The sequence below is a fragment of the Nyctereutes procyonoides genome, unplaced genomic scaffold (genome assembly GCF_905146905.1).
Source record: "Nyctereutes procyonoides isolate TBG_1078 unplaced genomic scaffold, NYPRO_anot_genome, whole genome shotgun sequence".
NCBI lineage: Eukaryota > Metazoa > Chordata > Mammalia > Carnivora > Canidae > Nyctereutes > Nyctereutes procyonoides.
Window position 1 is genome coordinate 4,250,318 of NW_026575119.1, and position 17,360 is coordinate 4,267,677.

General features: G+C 41.0%; 1 protein-coding gene across 1 annotated transcript; it reads left to right on the top strand.

Moving 5' to 3' along the window:
• The first annotated feature begins 1,383 nt into the window (after window positions 1-1,383).
• Window positions 1,384-14,604, top strand: LOC129515568 (patched domain-containing protein 3). Its single transcript, XM_055334491.1, is given in 8 exon segments — window positions 1,384-1,556; window positions 1,597-1,886; window positions 1,889-2,280; window positions 2,282-2,444; window positions 3,791-3,920; window positions 11,165-11,310; window positions 13,099-14,042; window positions 14,044-14,604. Coding segments are annotated over 8 exon segments (2,799 nt in total).
• Window positions 14,605-17,360: the final 2,756 nt, after the last annotated feature.

The following is a 17,360-nucleotide window of genomic DNA, read 5'->3' on the forward strand; positions in this document are numbered from 1 at the left end:
TACCATAAAGCTGGGCACTAAGAGGTCCTGTGTTTGGTTTTGAACATTACAGAGTACTTGTGATCACCCTCCCTCTAACATTTCATCCTAAAATCTTTAGGAGGCCAGCTGAGCCCTTCCCTTTATAAGGTAGATACAGTTTGGCAAATGGAAATCCCAAATCAGTTCCTCCATTTAAATGTGCTACAGATGCCACTAGACTTATAGCACACCAACAATAAACGCGGCACGTAACTAGGACTTGCAACATGCAGATAAAGGAGAAAAGGAATCCTCAGGCCCACTGACCATGACTTTTAAAACAGACAACAGGTGCCACCTTGTGGTTATTAAGGCCACTCTTAAACAATGACTTTCTGGAAAGCCAACTTAAGGAAATCACCTATTTGTTTCTCCTCTAAAATGCTGTTGAAGATACCTCCCTTATACTCTTGGACTTGGTATACTCTTGCAGTCTGGAGATTTCATTAACATTCTCTATCTACCCACATAAAAACACCATCACCATTCATGCTGAGGAACTGCCAACCATGGCAAACATGGCAAAACAATTTTCATAGCTCTGGGAACCTCTCTCCACCTGCCTTTCAGTTACCTGCATGTTTAAAGGTAGGCGAGGATTTCCATTAAAATGGTGACATGAACCCAGGGGTCCCTCCATCCTGGGAGCTGTGGAACAGACCAAAGATAAACTTATCCTCACTTTTCATTCTACACACTTACTTCTGACTTTCTACAAGGAGAATGTGTCTGCTACGTTTGTAGTTAATAAAATATAATAAAGTGTACCTGGTTCACCTTACCCAAGAAGTGTGTTACTGGGTGGTCTCCGGAAAGACTAGCATGTGTGTGTCGGGGGCGGGGGGTGAGGGGTGGGGTGACAAGTCAAATTCCCCCAATAAAATATGTGAGTCTTGTAGAACGGGCACGCGCCTCACGCAGCATTAAGAAGTGTTTCTGGGGATCCCCGGGTGGCGCAGCGGTTCAGCGCCCGCCTCTGTCCCAGGGCGCGATCCTGGAGTCCCGGGATCGAGTCCCACGTCGGGCTCCCTGCATGGAGCCTGCTTCTGTCTGTGCCTGTGTCTCTGCCTCTCTCTCTCTCTCTCTCTCTCTCTCATGAATAAATAAATAAAATCTTAAAAAAAAAAAAGAAGTGTTTCTGTTTGTAACTAAACTTCGGAGCGGAAAGGCGCGCCACAGACAAGTTGGGCTGCTCGGGCCGTGGGTCCAATCGCCCGCTCCCCAGCGGCCCCCTGGCCTCGCGCGAGCAGCCGCAGCCTGGGCCGTCTCCAGCCAACGCGCGGGAGGAGGAGTTGGGCGCTCGGCCGGTGGCTCTTGCCCACCTGCGGCCCGGTTTGAACACCTTGCCTCTCCCTCCCGGAAATGAGCCTCCTTCTCTCCGAGGTTGCGCCCGACGCCTGGCGGGAGATGGAGGTGAAGGGGGAGCCCGCGGCCAGGGCAGAGCAGCGGGAGCCGCAGCCCATCCCGGGCCACACCTGGCCGCCGCGGGACGTGGGCGCGGGTCCGGGTCGAGCCGCTGCCCGCCTCCAAGCCAAGTCAGGGACAGGACCCAAGCTTGACTGGGCCTCGGGACAGCGCACAGGGCCCCTGGAGGCGTCTCCTCCGCGGTCGGGGACAGTGCGGAGCGGCCAAGTCCGCCGGCCTCCCCGACAGCGGGCCCCCGGCACGCCACGCCGACTGCCTGGAGGCGCCCCTCAGCCGCGCCTGGGGAAGGCTGGGGACGCAGGTGGGCTCGCAGCCCCGGACCTGCCTGCTGGTGCCCATGCTGCTCAGGCCGCTCGGGCACAGGCGTGGTTACTTGCCCAGCGATACCGAAGAAAACCTCGACGAGCAGTACACCCCCATGGGGAGCCCGGCCAAGGCCGAGGGCGCTTTGTGCAGGGGCATTTCACCACCAACGACTCTTACGGATTCTCCAACTCCAGGAAGAGCACCGGGGTCAACTCTGTCTCCACCCTAGTGGTTTCCGGCTCTGCCTCGCTGCTGCAACAGGAAATCTTAGAAGAAATTAGTACATTGGACACTGTGGTGCAGGATCTGTATGTGGCCAAGGAAAAGGGGACCCAGATTGGCTACGATGGGGTGTGCGCTAAATACCAGGGCGCCTGCCTGCCCTCCACCCCCCTCCTGTCCGCCTGGCGCATGCACAAGGACCTCGACCCGACGAACATCACTTTCCCGCTCTTCGACCTATCGGGTCAGCCCATCTACCTGGCCGGCACCATTGGAGGAACCTTTTTAGGCAAGAGGACGGGAAGCAACCAATCAATCACTCGTGAAAGCCAAAGCCATGCGGCTACTGTACTACCTGAAAACTGAGGACGTGAAGGACAATGAGCTTAGCCAGATGTGGTTGATCCGTTTCCTGAACCAATCTACCAACATTGAAAAGAGTTTGGCCTCGAAGAAGATCCAGGTACCTGGTGGCTGGGTTTTATAGGGAGGCCAGGGAAACGTGGGAGGGATAATGACACTTTTTCTGAGGACCATAGCAGTGGCACTTCCTGATAATTCGGTGGAGCCCTTGACCTGAAGCACGGAGTGCTCTACTCCATTCGGTACTTAATCCGATTTCCTTAATCTCACACATCAAAGGGTGCCACAAATCTTAACTCCTTAGTAATAATCTGGTGGAAAACACAAATCCCACATCCTCAAGGCCGGTGTGTTCGGTACAGGCATCGACTATCAGGTTTTCTAGTCAAATTATGTTGAAATTCCTACTCTTTGTTAAAGTCTTTGCTGTTTGGGGGAGCCTCCTAAAACTAGTTTGAAGTTCACTAAGGTGCAAAAACATAGACACCTGAGTGGCTCAGTGGTTGAGCATCTGCCTTTGGCTCAGATCATGATCCCAGGGTCCCTGGATGGAGTCCGCACCAGGCTCCCCGCAGGGAGCCTGCTTCTCCCTCTGCCTATGTCTCTGCCTCTCTCCCTGTGTCTCTCATGAATAAATCAATCAACAAATTTTTTTAAATGCAGAAACAAACCTTTAAGCAGAAGCTCCATGGTGTCTTTGAAAAGATAACTAGCTCAGCATTTTCCAAGTAAGTTATAGCATAGTGCCAGGCACATGCTAGCTACTCTGTAATTGTTGGGCCTGCAAGCCCGCTAATACTTGTGAGTAAGCCTGGTCAAAGTGAGACAACTACTAGAAAAAAAGCCCTTGAACACCAGATCTTTCTGAAATATCAATGCAGTTTAAAAAGCCCTTGAATACCATATGTTTCTGAAATGTCAATGCAATTAAATAGACAACAGCCTAATAAAAACTTAGAAAAAGTGACAATTTCTGTAGTTATTAATGATTCATAGTCTTATTTAGATAACTCAGGTTTTGAGTTCTGAGGAACTGAGAACTCAGGAGTTTCCAACTTTGGGTTTTTGCAAGAAACTGGGAAGCAGGCCAGATTTGTGGGAAGAAGCAAATCCATATTGTCTTCTTTATTCTAAAGTCATAATTCACTTACTTTGATCTTTTACTAAATTTTAACATTTCAATCAATAAGCGATAGCATTTCAATAGTGTTTGTAACTCACACACACATACTGGAATTAAAAGTTATTTATTGGAGTATATTTTTTTGGCAGATGGTCTACTTTATTTTTTTTAAAGATTTTATTTATTCATGAGAGACACAGAGACAGAGGCAGAGACAGAGGCAGAGGGAGAAGCAGGCTCCATGTAGGGAGCCTGATGTGGGACTCGATCCGGGGTCTCCAGGATCATGCCCTGGGCCGAAGGCAGGTGCTAAACCGCTGAGCCACGCAGGTATCCTGATGGTCTACTTTACATCACTTTCTAGACAACTGGAGTTTGAAGCAACCTCTATGACAGTGATCCCCTTGTTTCATGTGGCATACCTTCTAATCATATTATTTGCAATCACATCATGCTACAGGTAAAACGGTTTTATTATTGGTTTTTAACTTTTTAAAAAATCTTTGTGTGTGGGGAAATACATAAAAAAGATATAGAATATGTCATTTCAATAATTTTTAAGTGTACAATTCAGTGGTATCAATTACATTAACGCTGTTGTGCAGCCATCACAACTATCTGTTTCTAAATATTTTCCATCATCCCAAACAGAATTTGTATAAGCATTAGGCAGTAACCCTCCATGGCATCCACCTCCCAGTCCCAGTTAACCTTTCTCTACCTTTTATCCCTATGAATTTGCCTATTCTAGAGATTTCTATAAATGGAATCATACAATATTTGTTCTTTAGTGACTGGCTTATTTCACTTAGCCTAATGTTTTCAAGATTCAACTATGATGTAGCATGTATAAAAACATTCCTTTTTATGACTAATAATTCATCATATATATATATACATATATATACATACAGCACTGTTTATCCACTTATCTGTTGATGGGCACTTGGAATATTTCCTCCTGTTGGCTATTGTGAATAATGTTGTAATGAATACTGGTGTACAAATATTTGTTTGAGCTCCTATTTTCAATTATTTTTAATATATGCATAGGAGTTGAATTGGTGAGTTATATGATAATTCTGTTTTTAGTTCTTTGAAGAACCGCCACACTGCTTTCCATGAAGGCTACCTCATTTTATATCTTACCAAGCAATATATAAGGGTTCCAGTTTCTCCACATCCTCACCAACACTTGTTACTTTTTGTTTTATTGATTAAAGCCATCTTAGCAATGGCAAAATAGTGGCAAAGTACTCAACTAATAATGTTGAGGGTCTTCCTGTGCTTATTGGCCATTTGCCCGTCTTCTTTGGAGAGAAGTCTACGTAAGTCCTTTGCCCATTTTTAATTGGGTTGTTTGTCATTTTGTTGTTGAGTCCTGTTATTGATGAGTAGTTTGTGTGTTTTGGAAATTAAACCCTTATCAAATATATGATTTGTAGGGGTGCCTGGGTGGATCAGTTGGTTGAGTGTCCAGCACTTAGTTTCAGCTCAGGTCACAGTCATTCTCAGGGTCGTAGATCAAGCACCAAATTGGGCTCAGTGCTAGGCATGCCACTTAAGATTCTCTCTCTCCCTCTCTCTCTCCCCACCCCCTATGCTCTCTTCTCTCTCTCTCTCAAATAGAGAAATAAACCTTTTTTTTTAAGTCTTTCACCTCTTTGATTTATTAAATTTATTTCTAAGTATTTTATTCTTTTAGACACTATTTAAGTGGAATTGCTTTCTTTCATTTTTTAATTGTTTATTGCACATAGAAACACAACTGATTTTTCTGTGTTGATCTTGAGCAGCTTTGCTCAATTTGTTTATTAACTCTATAGTTTTGTTGTGGATTCTTTGGAACATTCATGGATAGAATCATGTAATCTGTAAAAAGGAATAGAATTCCTTTTATTTCTATTTCTTATCTAATTTATCTGGCTAGCACTTCTACTTCAGTGTTGAATGCCATTGGTGAAGGTGGGCATCTTTATCTTGTTCCCAATTTTAGAGGGAAATCTATGTCTTTCACTATTGAGTATAACATTAGCCATGCAGTTTTCATAAATGCCCCTATCATTTTGAGGAAGTTACCTTCTATTCCTTGTTTTTTTAGTGTTTTCATCATATGGGTATTGGATCTTGTCAAATGCGGAGTGCTGAATCCAGGCTTCCAGAGTTGCCATAGCAACTGCTGCGGATCCTCCTGGGGCCCCACGGGGTAAACAACCCCCGCTGAGCCCGGCAGCAGGCAGGGGCAGAGCAGCTCCCCCAAGTGCTAACACCTGAAAATCAGCACAGCAGGCCCCTCCCCCAGAAGACCAGCTGGACGGACCAGTGATACTCCCCCGTGTTCCAATACAACTTGTTTTTGGCCACTCTGCACTGAGCAAAATGACTAGAAGGAAAACCTCACCTCAAAAGAAAGAATCAGAAACAGCCCTCTCTCCCACAGAGTTACAAAATCTGGATTACACTTCAATGTCAGAAAGCCAATTCAGAAGCACTATTCTACAGCTACTGGTGGCTCTAGAAAAAAGCATTAAGGACTCACGAGACTTCATGACTGCAGAATTTAGATCCAATCAGGCAGAAATTAAAAATCAATCGAATGAGATGCAATCCAAACTAGAAGTCCTAACGACGAGGGTTAACGAGGTGGAAGAACGAGTGAGTGACATAGAAGACAAGTTAATGGCAAAGAGGGAAACTGAGGAAAAAAGAGACAATCAATTAAGGGACCATGAAGACAGATTAAGGCAAATAAATGACAATCTAAGGAAGAAAAACCTACGCTTAATTGGGGTTCCCGAGGGCGCCGAAAGGGCCAGAGGGCCAGAATATGTATTTGAACAAATCCTAGCTGAAAACTTTCCCAATCTGGGAAGGGAAACAGGCATTCAGATCCAGGAAATAGAGAGATCCCCCCCTAAAATCAATAAAAACCGTTCAACACCTCGACATCTAATAGTGAAGCTTGCAAATTCCAAAGATAAAGAGAAGATCCTTAAAGCAGCAAGAGACAAGAAGTCCCTGACTTTCATGGGGAGGAATATTAGGGTAACAGCAGACCTCTCCACAGAGACCTGGCAGGCCAGAAAGGGCTGGCAGGATATATTCAGGGTCCTAAATGAGAAGAACATGCAACCAAGAATACTTTATCCAGCAAGGCTCTCATTCAAAATGGAAGGAGAGATAAAGAGCTTCCAAGACAGGCAGGAACTGAAAGAATATGTGACCTCCAAACCAGCTCTTTAAGAAATTTTAAGGGGGACTCTTAAAACTCCCCTTTAAGAAGAAGTTCAAGTAACTCTGAACGTGAATGGGCTTAATGACCCCATCAAAAGGCGCAGAGTTTCAGACTGGATAAAAAAACAGGACCCATCTTTTTGCTGTCTACAAGAGACTCATTTTAGACAGAAGGACACCTACAACCTGAAAATAAAAGGTTGGAGAACCATTTACCATTCAAATGGTTCTCAAAATATGCCCTAAAAACTATAGAACACTTCTGAAAGAAATTGAGGAAGACACAAAGAGATGGAAAAATATTCCATGCTCATGGATTGGCAGAATTAATATTGTGAAAATGTCAATGTTACCCAGGGCAATTTACACGTATAATGCAATCCCTATCAAAATACCATGGACTTTCTTCAGAGACTTAGGACAAATTATTTTAAGATTTGTGTGGAATCAGAAAAGACCCCAAACAGCCAGGGGAATTTTAAAAAAAGAAAACCATATCTGGGGGCATCACAATGCCAGATTTCAGGTTGTACTACAAAGCTGTGTTCATCAAGACAGTGTGGTACTGGCACAAAAACAGACACATAGATCAATGGAACAGAATAGAGAACCCAGAAGTGGACCCTGAACTTTATGGTCAACTAATATACGATAAAGGAGGAAAGATGATCCACTGGAAGAAAGACACTCTCTTCAATAAATGGTGCTGGGAAAATTGGACATCCACATGCAGAAGAATGAAACTGGACCACTCTCTTGCACCATACACAAAGATAAACTCAAAATAGATGAAAGATCTAAATGTGAGACAAGATTCCATCAAAATCCCAGAGGAGAACTCAGGCAACACCCTTTTTGAACTTGGCCATAGTAACCGGAGAAGGACAAACAGTGTATGTTCTCATTCATTTGGGGAATATGAATAATAGTGAAAGGGAATATAAGGGAAGGGAGAAGAAATGTGTGAGAAATATCAGAAAGGGAGACAGAACATAAAGACTTCTAACTCTGGGAAAAGAACTAGGGGTGGTGGAGGGGGAGGAGGGCGGGGGGTGGGGGTGAATGGGTGACGGCACTGAGGGGTACACTTGACGGGATGAGCACTGGGTGTTATTCTGTATGTTGGTAAATTGAACACCAATAAAAATTAATTTATAAAATAAAAAAAAAATAAACCCATATATTCCAAGGCCCTGACCTATTGAATCAAGTCTCTGGGGGTTTAATTTGAAAATTAACATTTCAAAAACTTCTCTAGTTCATTATCATGTGTAGGTTGGTTTGGAACAAATGATGTCATTCAACTCTAGATTTTAAGAGACAAATGAGGTTTAGGTAGGTGAAGGGAGTTAAACACAATGGGTACCTCTTTAGAGTCAACTACCTCACAACTTTGTTTTTCTGGAACAAAAGCCCACATCCTGTAGAAAACAAACAAACTAAAAAACTAGAAGTAAGGGTAGGAGGGAAGGAGGAAAGAACTATGGGGAGGGGAAAAGACAAAAATCTTGTTAAAGTCAGTAGAGCAAAACATAAAGTTAACCTAGCATGGAATCTATAAGGCACCAACAACTGGTTTGTCAAAAATTTTTCTACTAGCTAGTTGGTTCTGAAGATACAAATTTCTATCAATTCCTTCTTATCTTTACACATGATTATGGACAGTAATACAGAAAATCTTGTACCAAAAGCAATTATAAAATGATTTATATTTCTTTCTCTTTGAAGGCTTTATGTTTATCTAACCAACATACTGGACACTAGAACTCATGAAGTATAAGCATAAAGCAACTTTATTTTTGTCTCCCTTTGTTCCCGTTGAGTCTTGTAGGTAAAGCAAGCTCTTCCTCTGCCCCATGAAAACTCAGGTAGGCCCTGTGACTTTTGTGATCATTCTTAGGTAAGACTAAATCCTCCAGTCAGAATTAAAATGTCCATATCCATGTCCATGTAATAAACAAAAGTGATAACTTGATTTGAAGCTAAGGATTCCCCCCCCCACCTACCCCCACCCCAGCACTCTTAGCTGGAGCATGCTGCTTAGGATAGTCCTTCATGGAGAAAAAAAGGGACTCCCCAGCCCTCTTCTATCATTTCTCTTCCTACTTCCTGTCTTGCTAAGCTGACTTCTGGATTGGAGCATGCCCAAGGAGAAGAGGAAAGGGAGCAGGAAATTTCTTAAGGCACAGATGCTGCCATGATGGTTCAATATGTGCCTTCTCTGGGCTCAAAAATAAAACTGATTCTTCTGTGAGTGTGTTAAATTTCTTGGACATCTCGCACTCCTACCTACCTCTCTGTTATCACTGAAAATCTCTTGTCTATGTTCTGGGCAGGACGTCCTAGACAGTCCCAAAGACACTGGCCGTTCTGCTTGTCTCATATACCTGTATATGAAGGTTATTCCTTGCATACACTCATTTGCCTCCCATAGAGCCTTTATTTGAACACATTTTAGGGTTTTTTTTTTAAGATTTTATTTATTCATGACAGACACACACACACACACACACACACACACAGAGAGAGAGAGAGGCAGAGACACAGGCAGAGGGAGAAGCAGGGCCCATGCAGGGAGCCTGATGTGGGACTCGATCCTGGGTCTCCAGGATCAGGCTCTGGGCCGAAGGTGGCACTACACCACTGATCCACCGGGGCTGCCCATTTTTAGGGTTTATACTTATTTTCTTCATAATGAAGTTATATGAACAATAGTAAGACTTTATCAAATTTATGCTCTAATGTGAACCTCATTCTATAATAAGTAGTGGTCTATTGAGCTTCTAGACTGTTTCAAAATTGTCTAGCATTTTGGAAATGACAAAACTTCTATCAAATATTTCTGAAACAATCTGGAAAATCTTTCTCTTCTCAAATACACTGTAAACTATTGTTTACTCATGGGAGACATCATTACCTTTCAAGGAAGATGTAGATCTCTCACCAAACATACAGGTTGTTTTCTAAGAGCAATAATTTCTAATTTACCCCTTCCCTGCTAAATGAATAAAAATTTCAGAAGATTGGCCATTTTGCTGCCAGTAATCCCCAAATTGGCCTGAGCACTGGAATCATATGAGGAAAGTTTTAGACATATAGATTCTGCAGCTTCACTATAAACCTACTGAATCAGGATCTGTATGGCTGGATTCCAGGAATTCTAAAGTTCTAAAACTCTTCCAAGTAATTTTGATAAACTGCTTAAAACAAAATCCTTCTTGGGGACTGGAATACAGTGTTCCACTTCCAAATCTTTTCTTCCATGTCTATTGAACATTAAAATAAAAGGTCACAGAGAAAGTCAACTCAGCAACTAATCAAAGTAAAGTCATACTTCCCTATCTGAAAAATTTACACCAAAAAACCCAGAAACTTGAAAGAGGGAATGGAAATAAATGTGTTATTTGTAACATTTATCCTCATTAATCTTTCTGATTTCGAAGTTCATCTTTGTTATTTCATATTTTAAACTGCTATAAACAGTATTTTTTTAAAAGTATTCATTATCAAATTTTATTCTAACAAAGCAATTTACTTTTTGAAGATTTTATTTATTTGACAGAGAGCAAAGCAGGGAGTAGGGTCAAAGGGAGAAGGAAGTTCCCCACAAAGCAGGGAGCCCAGTGTGGGGCTCAATCCCAGGACCCCAAGATCATGACCTGAACTGAATTCAGGTAGACACCCAACTGACTGAGCCACTCAGGCACCCCAAAAGCAATTTACTTTTGCTGGAATTTTGTGTGTATGGTTGATTTGGGGCCCTGAATTTAACTCCTAGCACTAGTGTGTTGAAAAAAGGTGAACCATGATTATGGTGTAGAAAATCTTTCCATAATAAGAAAGTTTCATTATTTTACTGTTACTATAGTAAAAGGTCTTTGGTCATGTTCTTGCTGTATTAGAATCAGTGCTTCCATTTCCATAGTTGACTCTCCTAGTTTTCAATCCAAACTTAGTTTCTCTCTCTTCCTAACAATGTCTAGAGACAAGGATCAGTGATTTGTTTTAAAGCAGTTAAGAAACAAGTGAAATATAAAAGCAGAGATTGTTGTCAATATTTTAATATGTAATGTGGTTTGGGGTACCCTCTCTGCTTTGGCTTGTCCTCTCTTTGTTGTTGTGTTCCATTTACACCTTTTGAAGAGCAGTGAGGAATTAACCATCTGAAGTGATTTCATATATCTTTGTGGTTCTGCACTGCCAGTCAGTGGAGTAGTGCTTGTTCAGTCGCAGAAGAATCACCCAGGAAGTTTGGTAAAAGTATAGACAACCTTTCTGTTCCCTCTCTGCTTTTTCCCACGTGGTCTGGGATAGCGCCCAGGAATTAAACGTCTCCATTAGACAATTATGAGAATTATTGCCCAAGGGCTTTATGAAGAGGTGTCCAAGTCGAGAATGTTATAAACTGATGGAATTTCAGTATGGAAGCTACCACCACAAATCCCATGATTTTTCCCTCCAAATTTACAGGTATGACTGTGTACAAAACAAAATATGGGCTGCAGCCTTTGGGGTGACTTCTGTTGCTTTGGCAGTGGTGAGTGGCTTTGGCCTGATGTTGTATATTGGGGTGCCATTTGTGACCATAGTTGCAAATTCACCATTTCTTATTCTAGGTGAGTAAAACAAAACATGACGCTACACATTGTGTATGTGAGGGTGTGGGGTAGATAAGGGAAGGAGTTAATGTTAGATTAAGCAAAATAATTACATTTAGGTGGCTCTATGGATCCAAAATGAGGTGACAGGAAAGAAGAAAATCAAATTGAATTATGTGTCTTTAGAGGTGGCAAAATCTAGTACCCCAAATGGGAATATACAGACAAGGGACATGAACAGGCTGTTCACACACACACACACACACCAAATATCCAAAATATGATTTTGGGGGATTTTTTGGTCACTCACTATTCCCCACAGCCATTAAAAACTATTGTTAAAGTGTATATAATTGATTTAATGTAAACCAGTATCCTATAGTCTGTGTATTCATAGGAGTGTGAATGCCTCTGTGTGTGTGTGTGTGTGTGTGTGTGTGATTTAAGCAACTCAAGCAAGGAATGTGCGAGGACAATTTCTGAATATGGTTCTATAATAAAACTAATTTTTAAATACCTAGTAAATACCATGAGTTCATTCTTGGTTCTTAGTACTTCTGATTTTTCCCTTTGGTCCAGCTAAGTACAAATGAAATCCTCAAAGCCAGTAGCTGTGGAATGTCAGGATGCAGTTTATGACAGACTATATAGACTTGTGTTAATTTAGATCCTTCTACTTTCTTGATCATACCTATAGAACATCTGATCAAAGGCAAAGTTGCAATTCCTAGTACCCTCCCATGGAGAGAAGATCCCCCCAAACTGAAATTAAGATCAGCATTTTACTGCACTTTATATATTTACTTGTCTATTTTATTGAGTTTGTATCAATATACATGAGTGAAAGTAGTGTCAACTCCAGTAGAAAGCTTGAGGAGGTGAAATTTATCTGTGACATCTCATGCTGTCCTTGCTTCCCCTTCCTTCTTTCTGGTTTTCCTTTCCTGGTTTTCAGTGCTGATTTCAAAGTCCTCAAATGTTCTGTCCTCTATTCCAAGCCAGTCATGAAACATCCTTGTGGAAAAGAATTACCTAGTAAGCATTAGTACGTAAAGGATTCTTAAGATGTACTTTTGGTGCATATGTCTGATCTCAGGAGTACTTGCATTTTAATAACAATGCCTTAACCTGGGAAAGTAAGTTTGAATGATAACATTCTGGGTATCAAAAACAGGCTAGTGGGAAAATGATGTGTGTGTGTGTGTGTGTGTGTGTGTGTGTGTGTGAACTACGTGGCGTCTCTCAAATCATTCCATATTGATAGTTAGATGCTAACTGTAGAACAGTTGAGTCCAGCTTCTATTTCAAGCAACAGAATGTTGGCTTGATGTGTTTGTGCATTTGTGTAAAACGGTTTATGAGAGAAAATGGTCCCTCAAGTAATCCAGGTGGAATCAAAATCCATTGCTAATCCTGCTTTGCTCTGTCTGCCACTCCCTCTGCTTGTGCTCCCGCTGCTTGTGGCTGGCTCTCTCTCTCTCTCTCTCTCTCTCTGTCAAATCAGTAAAATAAAATCTTTTTAAAAAACTAAAATAAAACACCCTAAATGAAGACTCAGAGTAGAGTATCCGGGCTATGTACAGATAATGGGAGTGTGTTCAAAGCACAGAGTTATCACAGAGGAAGGGATGAATTCTGTTGTGGATTCAGAGGCAATCAGAGAAAGCAATGGAGAAAGTAGTACCAAAGCACAGACTGGGCAAGATACATAAGACCTTAAGAGATGGACAGAGAGGAAGGTTTGAGCTTATGTGTCTAATTTTTAACAGATATTAATACATATAAAGATTGTTGTTGTTTTAACAGGTGTTGGAGTTGATGATATGTTTATAATGATTTCTGCCTGGCAGAAGACCAGCGCCAAGGACAGCATGAGTCAAAGGCTTTCCACCGTCTATTCCAAGGTGGCGGTGTCTATAACATTTACCACCATTGCCAATGTTCTGGCCTTCTATACAGGGATTATGACCTCTTTCAGGTCTGTACAGTACTTTTGCATCTATACAGGAACAACCTTGCTCTTTTGTTATTTTTATAACATCACCTGTTTTGGAGCATTTATGGCCCTGGATGGTAAAAGAGAAATAGTCTGTCTACGCTGGTTGAAAAAGCCAAAAACTCCTAACCAAAAATGTTTTTCATTAAGATCCTGCTGTCTCCCATGTGATTCTCTCCCACATGAACAAGAAACTGATACCCATCCAATGAATTTGTTCTTTCGAGACTATTTTGGCCCTTTTCTCACACCCCCTGAGTCCAAATTTTTTGTAGCGCATATATACATTTTGTACATCATATTTAGTATTTATGGTTGTTTCCAACTACAGGAAGGTTTAGACCTTTGAAATTTGGCAAGTGATGGTTCCTACAACACACCACATTTTAATGTAGAAGAAGACTATTTTTCAGAGTTTGGTCCAAGGGTTATGGTTATTGTTACTGAAACTTTTGACTGCTGGGATGAAGATGCTAGGCAAAAGCTGGAAAAATGACTGGCAGATTTGGAAAACAGTGACTATGTAGATAAAAATCTTACAGAATTTTGGTTATGAGAGTATGTGCAATATATGGAAAGCAGCAGACAAAATGTAAATGATAAGGATAAATTTATGAACAGTTTGCCTACTTTTTAAACAAATTTTCCACTTTTTATGTATGATATTAATATCTCATCATCAAATGAGATCATTTCTTCCCGGGGCTTCATTCAGACTGTGGATGTTTCTTCTTCAACCAATAAAAAGAAGATGTTTGTTATTCCAATTACGAAGCAGAGCTGAAAAATGCGAAATTCCACTAATGGTGTATAACCAGGCATTCATATATTTTGATCAGTACACTGCAATATTAGAAAACACTGTTCGAAATGTCATTGTTGCATCAGCTGCTATGTTCATTGTTTCCTTTTTGTTAATTCCTCATCCACCGTGTTCGTTGTAGGTGACTTTTGCTATTGCTTCTGTGATTGTGGGAGTAACAGGTTTCATGGCATTCTGGAATGTCAATCTTGATTCCATATCCATGATTAATCTTGCTATTTGTATAGGGTTTTCTTTCGATTTTTCTGCACACATTTCTTATGCATTTGTTTCCAGTTCTAAGCCCTCAGTAAACCAAAAAACAATTGAGACATTGTATCTGCTAGGCTACCCAGTGTTACAAAGTGCACTTTCAACAGTAATAGGGGTGTGTGTTTTATCTATAGCTAAAGCATACATCTTCAGGACATTTTTTAAGATTATGTTTCTTGTTATGCTATTTGGGGCTGCTCATGGCCTAATTTTTATCCCAGTATTCTTAACCTTTTTTTGAAGGTTTGTTTGAATATACACTAACAAATCAAACACCAATTATAAAATTCCTGATTGCCACAATCCAATCTGATAAAAATGCACTATTAGAAATAGTCAATAAACTAAAAAAATAAAGGCATGTTTTCTTGGCTTGGAAATCCCATTTTAAAATGTTATTTAAAATATCCTGAGAAAAGTTAGTCTTACATTAAAATATCTTTACTAAATTAGGAAGTGTTGCCATCTTTATTATAGTCTGTACAATCAAGCATAAAGTATGACTTTCCAATTATTTTTTCCTTTTGTTTCATTGGTAGATGTTTTTGCCTGGAGTTCAAGTATTTTATATATAATATAAATGGGATATTATTTTCATTGTACTTCCTATTTCATTACTATGTAAAAGTACAACTTATTATTTATTCTCCAAGACTGGAGGTTCATATGCATTTTTAATGGTGTATTTTGATAAATTGAAGTTTTTAAAGGTTTTTTTTTGTGTATATTTTTTATTGGAGTTCGATTTGCCAACATAGAGCAAAACACCCAGTGCTCATCCCGTCAAGTGCCCCCTCAGTGCCCATCACCCAGTCACCCCAACCCCCCACCCAACTCCCTTTCCAACAACACCCCTTGTTCGTTTCCAAGAGTTAGGAGTCTCTCAGGTTCTGTCATCCTCACTGATATTTCCCACTTATTTTCTCTCCTTTCCCTTTTATTCCCTTTCACTAATTTTTGTATTCCCCAAATGAATGAGACTATAAAATGTTGTCCTTCTCCGATTGACTTACTTCACTCAGCATAATACCCTCCAGTTCTATCCACGTGGAAGCAAATGGTGGGTATTTGTCATTTCTAATGGCTGAGTAATATTCCATTGTGTACATAGACCACATCTTCTTTATCCATTCATCTTTCGATGGACACCGAGGCTCCTTCCACAGTTTGGCTATTGTGGACATTGCTGTGATAAATATTGGAGTGCAGGTGTCCTGCCATTTCACTGCATCTGTATCTTTGGGGTAAATCCCCAGCAGTGCAATTGCTGGGTCTTAGGGCAGGTCTATTTTTAACTCTTTGAGGAACCTCCTCCACAGAGTTTTCCAGAGTGGCTGCACCAGTTCACATTCCCACCAACAGTGCAAGAGGGTTCCCTTTTCTCTGCATCCTCTCCAACATTTGTTGTTTCCTGCCTTGTTAATTTTCCCCATTCTCACTGGTGTGAGGTGGTATCTCATTGTGGTTTTGATTTGTATTTGCCTGATGGCCAGTGATGCGGAGCATTTTCTCATGTGCTTGTTGGCCATGTCTATGTCTTCCTCTGTGAGATTTCTATACATGCCATTTGCCCATTTCATGATTGGATTGTTTGTGTCTTGGGTGTTGGGTTTAATAAGTTCTTTACACATCTTGGATACTAGCCCTTTATCTGGTAGGTCATTTGCAAATATCTTCTCCCATTCTGTAGTTTTGTATTTTAGTTTTGTTGACTCTTTCTTTTGCTGTGCAGAAGCTTTTTATCTTGATGAAGTCCCAATAGTTCATTTTTGCTTTTGTTTCCCTTGCCTTCATAGATGCATCTTGCAAGAAGTTGCTGTGGCCAAGTTCAAAAAGGGTGTTGCCTGTGTTCTCCTCTAGGATTTTGATGGATTCCTGTCTCACATTTAGATCTCTCATCCATTTTGAGTTTATCTTTGTATATGGTATAAGAGAATGATCTAGTTTCATTCTTCTGTATGTGGCCGTCCAGTTTTTCCAGCACCATTTACTGAAGAGACTGTCCTTTTTCCCGCGGATAGTCTTTCCTGCTTTGTCGAATATTAGTTGACCATAGGGTTGAGGGCCTATTTCTGGGTTCTCTATTCCATTCCATTGATCTATGTGTCTGTTTTTATACCAGTACCACACTATCTTGATGACCACCGCTTTGTAGTACAACCTGAAATCCGATATTGTAGTGCCCCCGGCTCTGGTTTCCTTTTTTAAAATTCCCCTGGCTATTCAGGGTCTTTTCTGATTCCACACAAATCTTCAGATGATTTGTCCCAAATCTCTGAAGAAAGTCTGTGGTATTTGTATAGGGCTTGCATTCAATGTGTAAATTGCCCTGGGTTAGCTTAGACATTTTCACAATATTAATTCTTCCAATCATGAGCATGGAATATTTTTCCATCTCTTTGTGGCTTCCTCAATTTCTTTCAGAAGTGTTCTATAGTTTTGAGGATATATATCCTTTACCTCTTTGGTTAGGTTTATTCCTAGGTATCTTATGCTTTTGTGTGCAATTGTAAATGGGACTGGCTCCTTAATTTCTCTTTCTTCAGTCTCCTTGTTAGTGTATAGAAATGCCACTGATTTTTGGGCATTGATTTTGCATCCTGCCACATTGCTGAACTGCTGTGTGAGTTCTAGCAATCTTGGGGTGGAGAGTTTGGGATTTTCTAAGTACAGTATCATGTCATCTGCAAAGAGGGAGAGTTTGACTTCTTCTTTGCCAATTTGAATGCCTTTTATTTATTTTTTGTTGCCTGATTGCTAAGGCTAGGACTTCTAGTACTATGTTGAAGAGCAGTGGTGAGAGTGGACATCCCTGTCGTGTTCCTGATCTTAGGGCAAAGGCTCCCAGTGCTTCCCCATTGAGAATGATATTTGCTGTGGGCTTTTTGTAGATGGCTTTTAAGATACTGAGGAATGTTCCCTCTATCCCTACACTCTGAAGAGTTTTGATCAGGAGTGGATGCTGTATTTTGTCAAATACTTTCCCTGCAACTATTG